At 37.8% G+C, this 18,899-nt stretch overlaps 1 protein-coding gene across 6 annotated transcripts in view; it reads left to right on the top strand.

Annotated features, from left to right (window-relative positions):
* Positions 1–20: 20 nt before the first annotated feature.
* Positions 21–18,899, top strand: part of HEATR5B (HEAT repeat containing 5B) — a 106,739-nt gene continuing 87,860 nt past the window's right edge. The window contains exons 1-9 of one of the 6 annotated variants that reach the window (XM_021924745.2): positions 21–137; positions 987–1,134; positions 4,595–4,806; positions 7,199–7,307; positions 8,590–8,739; positions 11,639–11,810; positions 13,799–13,956; positions 15,213–15,462; positions 18,518–18,673. In XM_021924745.2, the coding sequence (XP_021780437.1) occupies positions 1,009–1,134; positions 4,595–4,806; positions 7,199–7,307; positions 8,590–8,739; positions 11,639–11,810; positions 13,799–13,956; positions 15,213–15,462; positions 18,518–18,673 (1,333 nt within the window). In that variant the 5' untranslated portion in view covers positions 21–137; positions 987–1,008. Of the gene's footprint in view, positions 138–212; positions 569–986; positions 1,135–4,594; positions 4,807–7,198; positions 7,308–8,589; positions 8,740–11,638; positions 11,811–13,798; positions 13,957–15,212; positions 15,463–18,517; positions 18,674–18,899 lie in introns of those variants that run through there. The other 5 variants (XM_031655076.1, XM_031655075.1, XM_031655074.1 and 2 more) reach the window with 5 other exon arrangements.

Below are 18,899 nucleotides of genomic sequence, written 5' to 3'. Positions count from 1 at the left end.
TGCGCAAGACCAGCCCTCCGCGCAAGCGCTGTTCCCTTGTTTCCTGCAGGCAGGAGTGCGGGAGGTGGGGCATCCGGGTCTCTTGGTGGCTGCCTCTGCCCCCGGAGCTCAGCTGATCTGCCTTTTCAGACTAGAAGGTGAGGTCGCGGAAGCATGCACGTTGACACGCACGGACTCCTGTCCCACGTACATTTTTAGACGGGTGGGGAGGAAATTTGAGTTCGTACTGAACATTTTCCCTTTTCTGGCTCCCTGCGCAGTTCCGAGCCGCCGCCTCGTGCTATTGACAGCCTGCGGAACCCCACGGAGGCTTGCGGCGGCCTCTTGCGTTTCCCCGGGTCCGCCGCTTTCGGTTTTTGGAGTAGCCGGGTGAAGCCAGACCCCGAGCGCGCGAGGCTTCTCGGGTGCATTCCTGACCGCCCGGTGTTGTCACTGAGGCTTTGGCCGCCGGGACCTGGCCGCCCCACCCATCCCCTTTGGAAGAGTCTTGGAGACCTGCAGTTCGGGATGTCTGTGCTCGGTGCTTTGACCTCAGTCCCCCGACCAGGTGCAGCGCGGGAGGGTAAAGGTGCGATATACCGAGCAGTGGACGAGAAAAAGAGGAGGATGGTTGTCAAGCCCGGCTGGGGTGTTTGATCTTAGTGCTTCAGTTTTCTCATTTATAGAACGGGTAAATGACATATGTGTTGCTGGACATATTTCTTCTGGAATAATGCCTTTTTTTGGGCAATAATTTATTTTAATTTTCCTTTCACTCCATGATTCATTCTTCCTTATACCAAGCAGGTTTTTTTCGCTTTTTTTTTTTTTGTTTGTATTTTTGTCCTTTAAAAGTATGTTTGTTTTCAGGTTTTGCCTAAAAGAAGTTGAGTTTTTCCCCAAAAGAAATGAGTAGTCATACTTTTCTTAGTGGGTATATTCCATAAAGCTTGACTTTCAACATTAAAAAAAAACTTACAAGTATTTTTTACTTTGTTAAATTTAAGGTGTGAATTTAAAACTTCAGTAATGGAGTTAGCCCACAGTTTATTGCTAAATGAAGAAGCTTTGGCTCAAATCACTGAAGCAAAAAGACCGGTTTTTATCTTTGAATGGTTGCGATTTCTTGATAAAGTCTTGGTTGCTGCCAACAAGGTATGGTATTGCTCTTTTTTCCCAGTTGCATTAATGTAAAGAGATTATGTGGTCATGATTCTTAAGAAAACATATATTATGTTTTGGAAGGTTTGTGGGTCACTTATGGAACTTGAGAATATTGCACGAATGGGAATTTAGTGGCAAAACTCAAACCTCGTTTAAATCCGGCTCATTGCCTACCTTCTTTATATCTCTACCTGTGCAGTTCATTGTAACTGGAGAAAAACATGGCTACATGATTGGTGTCACTTTAAATTTATCATCACCCATTGCAAGTGATCTCTCTATGCAGCCTAACAATCCTAGTATCTTCACTTATCTCTCTGAGGAGTCAATAATAGGCTTTTTTTTTCTTTGTTTTCTTCCTGCGTAGTCTCGATTCAGCTTATTTTTTATTGTCTGTGTATTTTATATTCTGTCTTTAAAAGTAGCTATGGCCCGGCCTGGTGGCTCACGCCTGTTATCCCAGCACTTTGGGAAGCCGAGGTGGGCGGATCACCTGAGGTCAAGAGTTTCAGACTAGCCTGGCCAACATGGTGAAACCCCGTCTCTACTAAAAATACAAAAATTAGCCAGGCATGGTGGTGGGCGCCTGTAGTCCCAGCTACTCGGGAGGCTGAGGCAGGAGAATCGCTTGAACCTGAAAGGTGGGGGTTGCAAGGAGCCTAGATCGCGCTATTGCACTCCAGCCTGGATGACAAGAGTGAAAACTCCATCTGGGGGAAAAAAAAAAAAAAAAGGTAGATGTTTCCCTCAAATGTCTGATGATCTTTGGCTGCCTGTTCAAATTTAAAAGTGAGTAGTAAAACCTTTTCTCAGCAGGGCCAGTCTTTTAAACTGGACTTCACTGTAGGCTGGTCTGGTTCCTGACCGTAGTATTTCAGATTTCTGTAGGGTGCTTATTCCCCAGAAGATACTTTTCTACTCTCAGGTCTGAAGAGTATATGGCTAGCTGGCTATATTCTTGGAATTGTGGGAGAAGAGTGGAGACTTTAACATTCAGTATGTGTACTTTCACTGCATATCTGTGTTTTCAGTGCAGTTTTCCCAGACCGCAACTGTGCCTGGGGTCTCCTAGTCTAGACATACGGTATTTCACTCTTCCCAGAGAATAAGGTTTCAGTCTGCTTCCATAGTGGAAAAGAGGAGTCTTACTGCTTCTTAGACTCTCAACCATTCCCTCTCTCTCAAGGTACAACTTCACTCCCACCTCCAAAAGCACCTAGGGCTTAAAAATACCACGATCTCTTAGGGGGTCCTGTGTAGTAAGATAGGTCCTTCCTTAGCTTTCCCTGTTGGGAACACTTGGTTTCCAAATATTGTGCTGATTCTTTTTCCTATTTTCTTTACCCTTTGGATTTGTGCTTTGTTGTTATTATTCCTCTTGTTGCCCTTTAGTATGGTTTTAATGGAGTTTCTATGGAAACAGTTAATGCTTGACCTAATGTAAATGAGTTAATAGGTGCAGCACACCAACATGGCACATGTATACATATGTAACAAACCTGCACTTTATGTACATGTACCCTAGAACTTAAAGTATACTAATAACAACAACAACAACAAAAAGAAACAGTTAATGCATGGATTCACTTGTAATCTTTAACTAGAAGTTTCTGTTTTCTCTTAAATCCCCTACAACCGGGGATTTACTTCCACTCCACTGAAACAGCTCTTGTCCAGCCATCAGTGGTCTGGGCAATCAGTGGTTAGTATTCTGTCTTATTTGATCCATCTCTATCTTTTCACCTTGAAACACTTAAAACATCTTTAATTTTGTTGTGAAATTGATAAATACAAGAGTATATAAAACATAGTTATGAAGCATAATATGAATATCTGTACACCCTCCACCCAAATTAGAAAATAATATTGTTTTCATTGCTTTGCACAGTTTGTGTGAAGTTTTCTTCCTGTTCGTGGCTTCCCAAGACACTGTTAGGTTTTGGTTCCTCTCCCACTTCACTAACTACTACTAGTTCTTTTTTTAAGTCTTCCTCAGTTCAGGGCATTTTTTTAAAATCTGTACATATTCCCTTAGTGATATCTAATTGTATGATTTTTACTATCTATAAAATAGTGATTCCCAGGATAATGTTTACTCTACTTCTTTCTTACCTAAGTGGCATCCCAGATTTAACATACCCAAACCAAATTCTTGATTTCTCCTCCCAAACCTGTCTTTTCCCCTATGTTCTCTATCTCAGGAAATGACCATTTCATCCTTCTAGTTGCTCAGGGGGAAAACCATAGAGTCATTTTTGACTTCCCTCTTTTTCTCAAATTTCACGTCATATTCATCAGCAAATCCTATGGTTTCATCCACAAATAAATCCAGAGTTTACTTGTCTCCATGGTTACCACTATCATCTCTCATCTAGATTATTGCATCTGCTTCCCATTTGCTCATGATGCTTTCCATTTATGGACCTCATAGAGTATTCTTAGAAGTCAGAGTGAGCCTGTTAAAACATTTAGATCACGACCTTCCTCTACTTCAAACTCTTACTCAGAGTAATATACAAAGTTCTCTTACTGAGAGTAACATACAGAGTTCTATAGTGGGGTACAAGAGACTACCTGATCTGGCCCCTTCTATCCTTCTGACTTCATCTCTTACTACTTTCTCTCTCTTACTCCACTCCAGTCAAACTGGCCTTCTTGCTGTCTTCAAGGATGCTAAGAATGCTCCAACCTCAAGGCCTTTATGCTTCTTCCTTTGGCCTGGAATGTTCTTCCCCTGGGTATCTGCCTGGCTCACCCCTTCACTTCCTTTCAGAGAGAGGCCTTTTCTAATTAATCCACATAAAACAGTAAGCACCCATACTATTCATTTGTTTGTTTGGTAAACCCTATCCCTCCCCGCTAGAATGTAAACTTCATGAGGGCAGGGACTTGTCTATTTTGTTCACTGTTGCACCCTAGTACATGGCATACATTAAGTACATAATAAATATTATTTGAATAAATGAATGAATTGTAGGTATTGATTATGGGTAGAGCTGGGTATTTTTTTTTCCTGTTGCCTAGGGCTCTTCAGTTTCTTTTGGTTTCATTTGCTGGCCTGTAACTTTATGAACTGCTGACTTTGCTTTTACATGGGAAACCTATCTGGGTTGTAAGACATCAGTTGTCCATACACCCAATATTTTGCATCCTTTGGCTGCTGGTTTATTTCTCAGTAAGTTGGTCTCATAACTTTTTGAATCAGAGTCTTCACTTTTATTGGAGCTAACCTTTTGGCTTTGGAGGAGAATGAAGGAGAATATTTAATGTAGGAAAGAATGGCTCATTTCTTACTGAACTTTTCCTTAACTTGAAAATTCTCACGGTTTATGTTTAATACAATACAGATTTTTAATTATTAGAGTGCCTTAAGCGTTAACTATCTTTTATTTTGATTAAAAGGTAACAAAATTTTTTTAATGATGTTCTTTTAAAAATGTTTTTGTAACAGACTGATGTAAAGGAAAAACAGAAAAAACTTGTCGAACAATTAACTGGATTAATAAGTAGTTCACCCGGACCACCTACACGAAAATTGTTAGCTAAGAATCTCGCAGCCCTTTATAGCATTGGAGATACTTTTACAGTTTTTCAGACACTTGATAAATGCAATGACATTATCAGAAATAAAGATGACACTGCAGCCTACTTACCAACAAAATTGTAAGTACTTACTTTAACAGGGGCCCTTGAAGTTTTATTTTTTCTTTCAAGGAAACTTAGTAGGAGACTATGGACCATAAAAACCCCCAGGTGGGTGTAATCTGCGACATGCTGCTAACAATGAGAGCTCTAAGTGGATCGAGTTGTGATGGGAAGAAAATGAGTTAAATTTTAGGCATGCTGATTCTGGAATACAAATGGGAATATCCAAATGACAGTGTATAATAGGTAGTTGGAAATTCTTGTTGGGATTTTAGAGATTTGTTGGGAATGTAGTTTGGTGAGTAGGCAGAATCCTTTGATATGAGTAAAGTTACCTAGGAGGAGAACATAATTTAGAAAGAGAAGAGAGAAAGTGTATTTGAGAAGAGAAGGAGTATGTTTGAGAGAATTCTTATTTAGGATTTTAGATATTTATTGGAAATGGTTTGAGGTGAGTAGAGCTGGATCCTTTGTTGATATGAGGTAAAGTTACCTAGGAGGAGGAGTATATTTGAGAAAGAGAAGAGAAGGAGTGTATTTGAGAAGAGAAGAAGGAGTATATTTGAAGAAATTCTTGTTGGGATTTTAGAGATTTGTTGGAAATGTAGTTTTGGTGAGTAGGCTGAATCCTTTGATATGAGTAAAGTTACCTAGGAGGAGGAGTATATTTGAGAAGAGAAGACGGCTAGGGATACAACTCTAGAACATCAACATTCAAGGGGCCATGGTCGGTGTAATAGCTTGCAGAGGAAATAGAGAGATTATTCAAAACCTGGGTTCTGATTTTCAGGTCTACTTTTAGATAGTTACCTGGTATCACTAGGTAACTACCTAGATACATTGTGATTAGATTTTGTGTTTTGCTTAGGATAGATGTAAACCTCAAAAGTTTTAGAGGAGATTAGACAGTTCTAGTACTTTCTAGTTTATTTTGAAGTTTGAAGCTATGTTCACTGCTACTTAGCAAATCCACACATAATTTTATAGTTCTGGTTAAGTAGAATTGATTATACATTCATATATATTTCCAGTGGATCCATGGGTCCTATTTAGGAAATCTCTAATGTATGCTGGCATGTGACGCCAGTCATTTAAAATTTATTATCAGCCTACAGGGTATCAAAAAGCATGAGATTTGGAGTTGAAGAGGTGAAAGTTGATTCCCTGATTCTACTGTTTATTATGTGTTTGATTATGAGCTAAATTTAGTTAACCTCTCTTATCTGTAAATTGCTCAGATCACACAGCTTTTATTTATTTTTATTTGTTGGAACTGGAGTGACTCGCCTCATGGTAGACCACCTGCCCACTTCCAAGATCCAACTACACGTAGCTATTAGACGGTGGGTTCTAGGATTTAGGCACAGGTCTGCCAGACTCCAAAGCATCCGCTCTTAACCACGACGTCCTACTTTTGCCTTTAAGCTAAACCCACAGCTATTCACTTACTATTGACCTAAGTGACAGTGGGGTCATTTCTTGCTCCTGAAGAAATGTGTTGCTATTGGTTTATTCTTCCGAGTGTTCTGTTAATGTAATTTAGATTAAATTTTACAGGTTTACAAATAGTATAGTATTATTTGTAAATTAAGAGGCAGACACTGTGAGCAATGCAAATGTGTGAGATATATTCCCTGTTTCTGGAGTTTACATTTCCACTGGCAGAACAAGATAGAGACATATAAAATGGTCAAGTTACAACACAATAAATGATATAATTTTGTCAAAATGAGTGATTGACATTAGTGTTACATATAATGAAAGAAGAGAGGGATTGTTGAGGATTGACATACTTTGGAAAGTCTTCATAGAAGCAAAGCTTAGGGGCTGGGCGCAGTGGCTCGCGCCTGTAATCCTAACACTTTGGGAGACCAAGGCGGGAAGATCACCTGAGGTCAGGAGTTCGAGATCAGCCTGGCTAATGTGGTGAAACTCCATCTCTGCTAAATATACAAAATGAGCTGGGAATGATGGCACGCACCTGTAATCCCAGCTACTTGGGAGGCTGAGGTGGGAGAAGGGCTTGAACCCAGGAGGCGGAGGTTGCAGTGAGCCAGAACCATGCCACTGCACTCCAGCCTGGGTGACAGAGTGAGACTTTGTCTTCCCCCTCAAAAAAAGAAAAGCTTGGATTTCTTCCCAAATAATGGGTATGATTTATTATGTACATATGTAGATTCTTTTGTATTTTAACAAGAAAACAATTTATAGTATTTAACAAGAATACAGTGTAAATATAGTATAGTATTTGTTGCAGTTATGAAGGATAAACAAATTGTTTTCGATAGTTGAAATTAAGGATTATAGCCAAATGTGTCCTAGACAAATGCAGATTGATTTCTGAAAATGAGAAAAGTATAATTGTATCATTAACCTGAACGATGACCAGTGAAATTGTCACTTCTCACAGGGCTGCAGTGGCTTGTGTCGGAGCATTTTATGAAAAAATGGGGAGAATGTTGGGCAGTGCATTTCCAGAAACAGTGAATAATCTATTGAAATCTCTGAAAAGTGCAGAGGTAAGTTTTACAACCAATATTATTTGAATATTTGCTTGTGGCAAGAGTTAGATGTCAGCTAAAATACGTTTGTTTCTTTTTCTGTCACTGTGGTACTCATATTGCTTAACAAGGAGGTAATTTCAAATTATTACTTGTCCCTTCTTTTAATATACATCGGGGGAAGAGAAAGAATACTTTTCTTTGACAATGAATAGGTTTACCTGTTATTTTTTATTTAGTCCTGTAATACTTTTGGATTGGCTTTTTTTTTTCTTCTTTTTTTGGTATCATAGCTAATGTGTTAATTTTCTAGTTGCTGTAATAAATTACCTTAAACTGGGTGGCTTAAAACAACAATTTATTGTCTCACACTTCTGGAAGCTGGAGGTCTACGATAAGTGTCAGCAAGGCCATGTTTCCACTGAAGGATCTAGAGAAGAATGCTTCCTTTCCTTCTTACCTTCTAGTGATTGCTGGAAATATTTGATCTTCCTCGGCTTATAGATCCATCTCTCCCATCTCTGCCTCCTTTGTCACATAGCCTTTTCCCTGTGCCTGTGTGTTTTGTGTCTAAATTATTTTCCTGTTCAGTGATACCTGTCATTGGACTAGAATTGGATACCTCTTCTGGGAACTATTTGTCTATTCATTAATTAAAAAGAATTGATAAAATATTATTTGTCAGGCATTAAGCGTACAAAGATGGTCCTGACCTCAAAGAACTTACAATCTAGTGGAAGAGATCTAAGTGTGAATAAGCATTGTGATACACTGTGATGAGTATACTGTTAGAAATAACAATAAGCACTATGAGAATATGGATATAAGAGTTTGAGTTAGTCATAGGAAGACGAAGGTCTGCCATATTTCTGACACTTTTTAAAAATGTGTTGGTTGTTTTCTGCTTCCTCTTTTGGATGGTTTATATATTTTTTTCTTAACTATTTTATACTTAATATTTTATATTCTGAAAATATTTTATATTCTGAAAGTTTGAGTCATTGAGATATATTGAAGCTTTTGAGTCTGTCTTCATGTTCTCGGTATATTGTATGTACTTCAGTAAGTCATAGAAACATTGGAATATATTTACTTATCACCTAATTTTTAAGAAAGATATTATTTAATGGAATATTCTTACTTTCCAGGATACTTAATTTTATTGTACTTTTCATTATTTACTGTTTATAATTTGGAGGTAAGACCATTAGACCCAAAGAACTTTTGTCTTGGCATGTTCTTGTTTAAATATGGAATTTATTTTACAAAATCTTTTTTTTTTTTTTCTATACATGTCTAGTCTCAAGGGCGAAGTGAAATCTTAATGAGTCTGCAGAAAGTTCTAAGTGGCCTGGGTGGTGCAGCAGCTTCCTCTCATCGTGATATTTATAAGAATGCCAGGTCTCTCTTGACTGATAGGTCAATGGCTGTTCGATGTGCAGTGGCCAAGGTTAGTACTTGACCAATTTAGAATACTGCTCCTTATCCTTCTTGCTCTTAAACAGTCAATGATTTTTTTTCTTTTAAAATTTTAAATTATGTTTTGTGTTCCAATGGATTAAATTTTCTAGAATTATATATAATAGTATCACATCATGAGATATACTTTTGTGCATATGTGTATTCTGGCTTCTTTTGCTTAGTATAATTATTTTGAAATTCATTTATGTTGTATATGTATCCATAGTTCATTCCTTTTTATTGCTGAGTAGTATTTCCTTGTATGGATATGTCACATTGGTTTGTTCACTCACCTGTTATAAACATTTGAGTTGCTTCCAGTTTTGGTTATTATAAAAAAAGCTTCTGTGAACATCTGTGTATAAGTTTTTGCATGAACATATGCTTTCATTTCTCTTCGGCACATACCTAGGGATGGAATAGCTGGTTCATAGGGCAGATTTAGTTTACCGTTCAGATAACTACAAAACAGTTTTCCCAGGTACTTGTGCCATTTTACATCTCTACTAGCAGTGTATGAGAATTTCACTTCCTCCATGTCATCACCATTGTTTGTTACTGACAGTCTTTTTAATTTAAGCCATTCTGATGGATACATATCTCATTGTATCTCATATCTCAATGGTATCTCATTGTGGCTTTAATTTGCATTTCCCTAATGATGAATGATAAGCACATCTTCAGGTGCTTATTTGCCATCCATATCTTCTTTGAAGAAGGGTGTGCTCAATCTTTTGTCCATTGTTTTATAGGGTTGTTTTGTAATTACTGACTTTTGAGAGTGTTTTTTAGGTTCTTTACATATTCCTTTATCAGATACGTGATTTACAAATATTTTCCCAATCGGTGGCCTGTCTCTTTATTCTCTAAATGGTGCCTTATAAGGAAAAGACATTTTGGATTTCATCCAATGTATCTGTTTTTCTTATATGAATTGTGCTCTTGGTGTTGTATCTAAGGAAACATTTTGTAAACCAGGGTTTGTCCTGTGTTTCCTTCTAGAGGTTTTATAGTTTTATACTTAGATATATGATCCATTTTGAGTTAATTTTTGTATATGGTGCAAGGTTGGAATCAAATTTTTTTGTTTTTTGTTTTCAATATGGATATCCACTTCTTCCAGTGCCATTTCGAAAAGCCTGTCTTTTCTTCACTAAATTCCCTTTGCTCCCTTTGTTGAAAATCAGTTGTGTGTGTATGTATAGGTATAATTTTGGACTCTATTCTGTTTTATTGATCCATTTGTCTATCTTGATGCCAACAACACTTTTCTTCATGACTGTACCTTTATAATAAGTCTTGAAATCAGGTGCTGTTAGTCCTCCAACTTTGTTCTTTTTCAAAATTGTTTTGCCTAGTCTAGGTTTGTCAGTGTCTACAAAAAGACCATGCTGGGATTTTGATTCAGGTTGCATTGAATTTGGAGAGAATTGCCATCCTAACAATATTAAGTCTTCCACCCTATGAAAGTACGTGATATATCTCTCCATTTATTTTGGTCTTTAATTTCTCTTAGCAACATCTTGTAATGTTAAATGTACAGATCTTGACAGAATACAAATAAGCCTGGGAAAATATGAATAAAATCATGAATTATATCAATGTCAACATCTAGGCTGGTGTGGTGGCTCACACCTGTAATCCCAGCACTTTGGGAGGCCAAGACGGAAGGATCACCTGAGGTCAGGAGTTTGAGACCAACCTGGCCAACATGGCAAAACCCCATCTCTACTAAAAATACAAAAATTAGCCAGGCGTGGTGACATGTGCCTGTCAAATCATTTTTCAGCATCTATTGAGATAATGATTTGATTTTTCTTTTTTAGTTTGCTAATGTGTTGAATAACATTGATTAGTTTTAGAATTTTAACCAATATTGCATTCTTAAGATAAACCTCACTTGGTCATGATATATTATCCTTATATATTATTTTATTAATGTTGCTAGAAGTTTGTTTAGAAATGCGTATCTGTGTTCATATGGGATATGGATATGTAGTTTCTTTTTCATGTAGTGTCTTTGTTAGGTTTCAGCGTCAGGGTGATATTGGCATTATAGGATTAGTTGGAAAGTTCCCTTCAATATTCTGGAAGAGTTTGTATAGAATTGGTATTATTTCTTACCTGAACATTTTGTTGAATTCACTGGTGTAGCCATCTCCTAGAGTTTTTTTTGAGGGAAAGATTTTGAAGTACAGAATCAAATTTTAACATAGATATTGGGCTATTCAGGTTATCTGTTCCTTCTTGAGAAAATTGTCTATTTCCTCTAAGTTGTCAACTTTATTGGCATAAAGTTGTTCACATATTCTCTTTAACTTTTTAAAACATGTTGAGTCTGTAGTGATTTGACCTCTCTCATTTCTAATTTTGGTAATTTGTATTTTTACTGTTTTGTTTTTCCTCATCAGCCTGACTAGAGATTTATCAAATTTATTACTCTTCTTAAAGAAGCAGCTTTGGTTTCATTTCTATTATTTTTCAGTTTCCTAGTCATTAATTTCCTTTATTATTTCCTTTTTCGGCTTACTTTGTGTTGAATTTGCTCTCTTTCATCTAGTTTTTTAAGGGTGAAGCTGAGGTTATTGATTTGAGACCGTTCTTCTTTTCTAATGTGGTAGTTTAGTGTTACATGTTTCTTCCTAACTGGAAACTCTCTCAAAGCAGTAGGCTGGGACAATTGTAGGGTTCATCTTGTTTTTTCCTCATCTCTTAAGGATACCTTAAAATGCTTCATTGCCTGAGGTCCAGTGTCTTGAAAACTTGTTTCATTTATTTTGTCGAGTGTTTTGGTTATCTCAAGAGAGGCGGTGAGTCTGGTTCTTGCTCTTCCATATCTGGAAGCAGATGTTGTAGGATGTTATTTACTTTTTTGTTTTTAATTCCAGTGTCTACTAGAACTACAGAATGAAGCTGTATTTATGTGGACTGCTGAACTAGAAAATATAGCCACTCTCTGCTTTAAGGCTTTGGAAAACTCAAATTATGGGGTACGAGTGGCAGTGTCTAAACTTTTAGGAACAGTCATGGCCACAGCTTTAATGCCAAAACAGGCAACAGGTATTGTGTTTGCCCTTGATTTAGACCATAACAGACCTAATTAGTTATTACATATAGACAGGTCACTGTAATGGATTTAAATTTTTAAGTATCTTTGTCTACTTTTTCATAAAATGAAAGAACCTGGCTGGGCGCGGTGGCTCACAGCTGTAATCCCAGCACTTTTGGGAGGCCAAGACGGTTGGATCACGAGGTCAGGAGTTCAAGACTAGCCTGGCCAAGATGCTGAAACCCTGTCTCTACTAAAAATACAAAAATTGGCCAGGCGCAGTGGCTCACGCCTGTAATCCCAGCACTTTGGGAGGCCGAGGCGGGTGGATCACAAGGTCAGGAGATCGAGACCATCCTGGCTAACTCGTGAAACCCCATCTCTACTAAAAATACAAAAAATTAGCTGGGCGTGGTGGCGGGCGCCTGTAGTCACAGCTACTTGGGAGGCTGAGGCAGGAAAATGGCATGAACCCGGGAAGCGGAGCTTGCAGTGAGCCGAGATTGTGCCACTGCACTCCAGCCTGGGCAACAGAGCGAGACTCCATCTCAAAAAAAAAAAAAAATTAGCCGGGCATGGTGGTACGCACCTGTAATCCCAGCTACTCAGGAGGCTGAGGCAGGAGAATCGCATGAACCTGGGCAGCAGAGGTTGCAGTGAGCCGAGATCGCACCACTGCACTCCAGCCTGGGTGACAGAGCCAGACTCCATCTCAAAAAATTAAAAAAAAAACAAAACCCAAATGGCATTTTCCTTGATATAGTCACATTTTTTGTGATGATAATGTACAGGATATCTAGAAATTATGCTGGACATACAAGCATATAAGATTTATGAAATGATTTTGGATAATGTATAAAGTACTGGAATCTGGCACTTTATTTGCTATTTATTTTCAGTCTCTGATGAGTAGATCCCCGTTTGTACCACAGTATTAATTTTTAATTTTTCCTGATTATCATTATAAACAGAATCAGAGGCAGCATTGAGTTTTCAAATTACTCCTGCTTTGCTTCACAGTTCCGTAGAGATATCTCAGGGGTGCCTGTGAGCAGATGCTGAGTGAACCTTGCCCCGGTCTTGTCCTCACCTCTACCCCACCTCTGTATCATAGAAACAGAACCAGATGTTTTAGGTTCAAGTCCTGTCTCTTGTATTTGTTAACTGTGAAACCCTATTTCACTTCTCTGAGCTTTGATTTCTTCATCTTTAATGATAATTATTTCGGTAGATTATGATGATGATGTAATGTTTTGAAGTGCTGACTACGTGCCGGGCACTGAATTACGTGTATTACAAAATTTATTCCTCCTAAAAGCCCTGTGAATTATATGTACTGTTGTTATTACTGTTTTATAGATGAGGAAATAGAGACTTAGAGAGATTCTGTAACTAATTTTCTAAAAACTGTTCTGTGTTGGAAATGAAATTCATGTCCCGGGCAGCCAAATACCAAAGCTTGCATTCTTAGCCATGAGCTTTATACCTCCTCTACAGAATTTTTGTGAGGATTGCATTTGCTACTGTATGTGGAAGGACTTCATAAAATATGAAACTCTATACCAGGGATGCTGATTCAGTTGCATTCCCAATAACATTTTAATCTATTGGTAGCTGCTGTATAGAAAGCAATGTGATGAGAAAAGTTTTTTGTGTCCACCTCCGGTGGGAATGAGAACTGAGATCAGTTAGTAGTATCTGCTGTGGGTACGCTTTGTCCTTATTGTGTTACACACAGTATTGTCATTATTATTAGACTGTTTTGCATAGATTTATTGAATTGCTTTTATTTCTAGCGCTTTCCATTTTTCTGAGCATTTTTTGCTTTGGAATTGAATTCAGGTTTACAAGTACATTGAAAGTTTTAAGAAAAAAATTATAAGGATACTAAACCATTTCCCCATTGTAGTAACATATCCTTAAAAATAATTACTTGAATTATTAAGCTAGAGTGCCGCAGAAATATATTTGCTCATACTTTTATTTTTCTTCCTGAAAGTAATGCGTCAGAATGTGAAGCGAGCAACATTTGATGAAGTCTTAGAGCTCATGGCCACAGGATTTCTGCGTGGTGGGTCAGGTTTCTTAAAGAGCGGTGGAGAAATGTTAAAAGTTGGAGGGTCCGTTAATCGTGAAGTGAGAGTTGGAGTTACACAGGTTTGTAACACATATGTGTAAAATAATTTTGGCTGGGTGTGGTGGCTCATGCCTGTAATCCCAGCACTTTGGGAGGCTAAGGTGGGCGATAGCCTGAGGTCAGGAGTTTGAGACCAGCCTGACTAATATGATGAAACCCTGTCTCTACTAAAAATACCAAAAAATTAGCCAGGCGTGGTGGCGCACACCTGTAGTCCCAGCTTCTCAGGTAGGAGGATCACATCAGCCAGGGAAGTGGAGGTTGCAGTGAGCCAAGATCATGCCACTGTACTCTAGCCTGGGTGACAGAGGGAGACTCCGTCTCAAAAACAAACAAAAAAAGATTTTGTTCATATCACTTATGAAACTTCATGGAAGACTGTTATGAAGTAACAGCTCACAGAGAGATTTTTAATATTGTCTGGTTTCTTTCGAAATGTTTCTTTTACCAAATAAATGAGTTACATTCAAATTCCAAATTACATGCTTACATGGAAATTGAGTAGATATTTAATGATACATAAATAAACCTATGTCTACTATATTTGTGTAAATATCTTTAAAGTTCCTATGTTTTGCTTAACAGAAAATCAGATATAAAATAACTCAGTTTTCATTGAAACTATATTCAGGTAGCTTGAGCATTTAGATTTTAATATTCTCCAACAACCCTGTACCTAAAAATATTGGTTAATGCTTTGATTGGATTTTCTGTCAGTGTTTAGTCACCAATGTAATTATAAGATTATATCTGACTTGGAATTATAATTTCAAATAGCAACACCAGATACGAGGTTATGGTTAATGATCTAATAATACTTAACACCTAATAAGATGAAATGGTGATCATAGTCAAAATCATGACTGTACCTTGATCCCGGAACAAGTATAAAATATTAGTAAACAATGTTTTAACTTACAGAGAAAGTCGTAAGTAAGATTTTATAGCTCTTTAGGATGTTAAGGTTTTCTTGTTTCTGTAACCTGTTACCTTCCCAATCACTGGGGTAAATTCAGCTTCCCTTCCCTCTCACTGCTGTCCCTTTGTGTTCTTCATGAAGTTGTTATCTTAAGAACTGTTTTTTAGTCAAAGATACTTCACTAATAATTCCTATTCCGGAAGTAGTAAAAAGATCTCAAGTTTAAATTTTCTCTGTTTTAGTCTCAAATATAATTTATTCTGCATGCTGTTATCATTTATTTTTGTAGTTCCTTTATCTTTGATTTCTGTTCAGTGATGTAAGTATATCTGAAGTTGTCCCTTCCTCTATTTACAGGCGTACGTTGTTTTTGTGACAACATTGGGTGGTCAGTGGTTGGAGCGCAGCTTTGCCACGTTCCTGTCCCATGTACTTGATCTGGTTTCCCATCCTCGGGCAACACAAACACATGTGGAGGCTGTGTATTCAAGACGATGTGTTTCCTTTATCCTAAGAGCTACTGTGGGCAGTTTGCTAGGTGAAAAAGCCCAGATTGCAGCTGCCAAAGAAATCTGCCAAGCTATTGGAAAACAAATGAAAGCCGTAGGTAAGAATTGGTATCATTGTGTGTGTTGATTACCTTAGTCATTTAGTTCTTTATTATTCTTCTTAATAAATATCGATGGGACTGATTAGTTTATCTTTCTATGTGTTTTCATGCTTATTTTTATTGACTACTCTTATTTGATATTAAAATCACATAATTACAGTGAAATAGAGTTTTTAAAGATTTGGGTGGCATGTTGGTAAGATTGTGTTTTCTGTTTTATTTCTAGCACCTTTGCTGGTTTTATAACTTTCCTGGCATGCAGCAGCACATTGGTTGCTGTCTTCAAAGAATAATATATTGTGATCTTTCTGCTTTTAGAGCCTGTTGTTTTATAAACATATATTTTTATTGTTTCTTTTCCTCCCCTCATAGGCTTAATATGAAAACTTAGAGAGGAACAATTACAGATGGTTATTAGCCCCCATAAGATGCACTGTGAAACCTCAGTTATACATAATTACAAGAAATTCTTTTCTAAAAAGTATCAATTTTATAAATTTTTCAATTTAACAAATAGTTACTGAGTGAGATTTGCAGAGCAGTAATTCGGGGTTTCAATAATGAATGAGATAAACTTTCTGCCTTCATGGAGCTTTTAATCCAGTTATAAGCTAAATATAAAAGCAAGGGCCAGGCGCGGTGGCTCAAGCCTGTAATCCCAGCACTTTGGGAGGCTGAGACGGGCGGATCACGAGGTCAGGAGATCGAGACCATCCTGGCTGACACGGTGAAACCCCGTCTCTACTAAAAAATACAAAAAACTAGCCGGGCGCAGTGGCAGGCGCCTGTAGTCCCAGCTACTTGGGAGGCTGAGGCAGGAGAATGGCATGAACCCGGGAGGTGGAGCTTGCAGTGAGCTGAGACCCGGCCACTGCACTCCAGCCTGGGCGGCAGAGTGAGACTCCGTCTCAAAAAAATAAAAAATAAAAAAAAATAAAAGCAAGGCAAAATATAAATTCTAAAAGACAGTTTAGTTTTTTCACTATTAGAAGTATATACTAACTTTAATAAGGCAAATTATATTGCCTAATAGAGGTCTTTTGGAATAAGGATTTAATGAATAAATATCATCAATAATTTATTTTTCAGATATATATGTATTAAATGTTTTATAAAATTAGTGGAAAAAACACATAAATAGTTGTAGTTTTTGTTGTTGATAATGGCTTACTTAGTAAACTAGTTTTATTTTTTATTTTATATTATTTTATTTGAGACAGAGTGTAGCTCTGCTGCCCAGGCTGGAGTGCAGTTGTGCGATCTCAGCTCACTACAACCTCCACCTCCTGGGTTCAAATTAGTCTCCTGCCTCACCCTCCTGAGTAGCTGTGATTACAGGCATGTGCCACCACATACCCTGCTAATTTTTGTATTTTTAGTAGAAACAGGGTTTCACCACATTGGCCAGGCTGGTCTTGAACTCCTGACCTCAAGTGATACACCTGCCTTGGCCTCCCAGAGTGCTGGGAGTACAGGTATGAGCCACCATGCCCAGCCAGTAAACTAGTTTTAAATGTATAGAGCTAACTGAAAATTATGAATTGTGAATTAAAGAGTGTTTAATGAGATATCATTCCTTAGATATGCTAAAATAGTCATCTATCTTAGATTCACAACTTAAAGAATAATTTGCACGTTGATTCACTGAGGAAATGTTTAGTGCACAAAATAGTGGGAGTAAAATAGCAAGCCAGATGCATACAGCACCTGTCCACAGGGAGCTTAAACTTAGCAGTCAAAAGCTAGAGTTTATGCTTTTCCAAGTCCAGAAATACCTAAAAACAAAAGAGTTATTTGGCCAGGCATGGTGGCTCATGCCTGTAATCCCAGCACTTTGGGAGGCCAAGATGGGTCAATCACTTGAGGCCAGGAGTTCTTCGAGAACAGCCCGCCCAACATGGTGAAACCCTGTCTCTACTAAAAAATACAAAAATTAGTTGAGCATGGTAGTATACACCTATAGTCCCAGCTGCTCAGGAGGCTGAGGTGGGAGGATTGCTTGAACCCAGGAGGCAGAGGTTGTAGTCAGCTGAGATGGCACCACTACACTCCAGCTTGGGCGACAGAGCAGGACTCTGTCTCAAAAAAAAAAAAAAAAAAATTTAATTACAGTCCTCAATTTATTAATCTGTTATATCCTGTTATTCTGTATTAAGTATTTTATAGTCTGTTAAGTCATAATGATGCAAAAAAGAAAGTTTTACTATCATTTAAAGGTTCTTAATGTTAAGGTCATAAATTCGTTATTTGATTTTTTTTTTAAGTCCTGAAAGCAGAATTAAATACAATGATACGTACTGGGGATTTGTGGGCCAGAATGTATTCTCAATTAGTAATTTGGCAAGGGATCTTTAATTGTCTCTTGTCAAACACATTTCAATTCTAGGGGAAGCTAAAAGGTTGGGGTAGCGGGCAGCAAGGCTAATGGAACTTTCAGAAGCATTCCAGTAAGAAGTTCTTAAGTCATTTTCCTTATAGATCCATTTTCTGGTCAGTAATTTGACAGATACCTCCAATATATTGGAACACTTAAAGTAGCAATGGTAATAAAGTAATAATAGCTGCTAACATTTATTGAATGTGTATTATGGGCAGCATTGTGTTAAATTCTTTATATGCACTGACTTTTTAATCACCACAGTACCATTTGAAATAGGTGTGTAAGCCCGTTAACAGATAAGGAAATTGGGACAGAAAAGTTGAATATCTTGCCCAACGTCACATAACTAATAAAACTAGTGGAATTGGGATTTGAACCCGAGTCTTGTTTCTGCAGTATCTGTGCTTTTATACAATTGCTGCCGCTCACTAAAATTAGGTTGTATTCCTGGAAGCAAAGGTATATCTCAGTGTATATTTTAGCATTATTATAAAGCCATTAAACAGTGTTTTTAAGTCACTTCAGTGTTTAGTTCTACAAGTTTTCCACTGAGAAATAACTGCATAGTTTTTAACACTGAGACATCAACTGGTATGGCTAAAATCATAAATTGTGTAGACCAAAAAAACCATTCAGTTCCCCTATGTCAAAGACATGATTTTGTGTTTCCAGAAGCAGTAGTGAATGACACAAGTGGAGAAAACAAATCTGGTGCAGCAGACATTGCAGCAAGCCAGCATGTGATGGTCTGTGCCCTCCAGGAACTCGGGAGCCTGGTGCAGAGCTTGAATGCCACCGCATCCCCTCTTATTCAAGAAGCATCTATAGGTTTGACATTCAGTTACTTCCTAGCATGTTTCTTTCACTTTTTTCAGTCATAAGTGTGATTGATATTTAATTCCTGATTAGTTGCTTATCATCATCATTAGCACTTCAGATCATCAGGTTTTACTTAAATTAAGATTCATTGTGATAGGCTGGGCGCGGTGGCTCATGCCTGTAATCCTAGCACTTTGGGAGGCCCTGGTGGGCAGATCACTTGAGGTCAGGAGTT

This window comes from Papio anubis, chromosome 14 (genome assembly GCF_008728515.1).
Source record: "Papio anubis isolate 15944 chromosome 14, Panubis1.0, whole genome shotgun sequence".
In the NCBI taxonomy this organism is placed as follows: domain Eukaryota; kingdom Metazoa; phylum Chordata; class Mammalia; order Primates; family Cercopithecidae; genus Papio; species Papio anubis.
Note: the sequence above shows the minus strand (reverse complement) of the source record. Positions and strands in the feature narration are given on the sequence as shown.